Here is an 854-nt window from a genome sequence, read left to right as displayed (position 1 = left end):
GAACCGCTCCGTGTCCTCTCCCGGTTGAACCAAGGAATGCCCGGTCGAGTGCGACCGCGGGAAAAGCCTCCTCATCCGGCTCGACCGGGACCCACGCGTCCGGTTCCGGTTCAAAGTCTTGTTCAACTCCAAAACCTCCTGTTCTGGCGCCGCCATAGCCTCCGATTGTTCCCGCTCCTCTCCGACTTGCTGTTCCAATTCCGGTTCGGGTGCAACGGCGTCGTTTTGAGCTTCGATATCGGACAACTCAGGCCGGTGGAGCGACTCGCCAGGTTCGGGAACTAAATTGGCCCGGCAGACCGGGCAGGTGGTGTGGGATTCGAGCCACGTGTCGACACACTCCATGTGGAAAACGTGATCGCACTTGGGGATCAAACGCAGCGTTTCGTCGTCCTCGAACTCGCACAAACAGACGGCGCACTCCAGCGCGCCCTTCCCGATCTTCAAACCCTTAACCGCGGAGTAAGTAAACGTCGGGAAACTCTCGATCACCGCCGCGTCGAGCCCTCGCGCCGCCCTCCGCGACCGGCCAACGCCGCCGTTTACTGCGCCGACGCCAACGGAGTTCTGAGTGCCGTCGGAGCAGTGGCGGATGTAGATGGAGAAGAAGCCCATGAAGAAGAGCGCGGAGACTAGGACGACGACGATGATCGCCATGGAAGGGCTGAAGCTGTAGTTGTACTGATCTGTGGGGGTACTGGGGGCCGTCGGCTGAGCTCTGGCGAGGGGAATCGCTGGCCATAGGAGGAGTAGAAACGACAGGGAGAGAGAAACGACGATCCGATCATGGTTATGCTTGGAGTGATTCATGTTAATTAGCTGCTGTTTGAGTGAAGAAGAAGAAGAAGAAGAAG

The 854-nt window shown here is 58.8% G+C and overlaps 1 protein-coding gene across 1 annotated transcript; it reads right to left on the bottom strand.

Moving 5' to 3' along the window:
• Positions 1-3: 3 nt before the first annotated feature.
• LOC112094915 (E3 ubiquitin-protein ligase ATL6-like) lies at positions 4-848 on the bottom strand (the record flags this gene model as incomplete). The annotated part of the gene is made up of 1 exon (XM_024176617.1): positions 4-848. A coding segment is annotated over exon 1 (807 nt), but the record flags the coding sequence as incomplete, so codon positions are not given.
• Positions 849-854: the final 6 nt, after the last annotated feature.

This window comes from Morus notabilis, unplaced genomic scaffold (assembly GCF_000414095.1).
Source record: "Morus notabilis unplaced genomic scaffold, ASM41409v2 C11329576, whole genome shotgun sequence".
Taxonomy (NCBI): Eukaryota; Viridiplantae; Streptophyta; class Magnoliopsida; order Rosales; family Moraceae; genus Morus; species Morus notabilis.
Note: the sequence above shows the minus strand (reverse complement) of the source record. Positions and strands in the feature narration are given on the sequence as shown.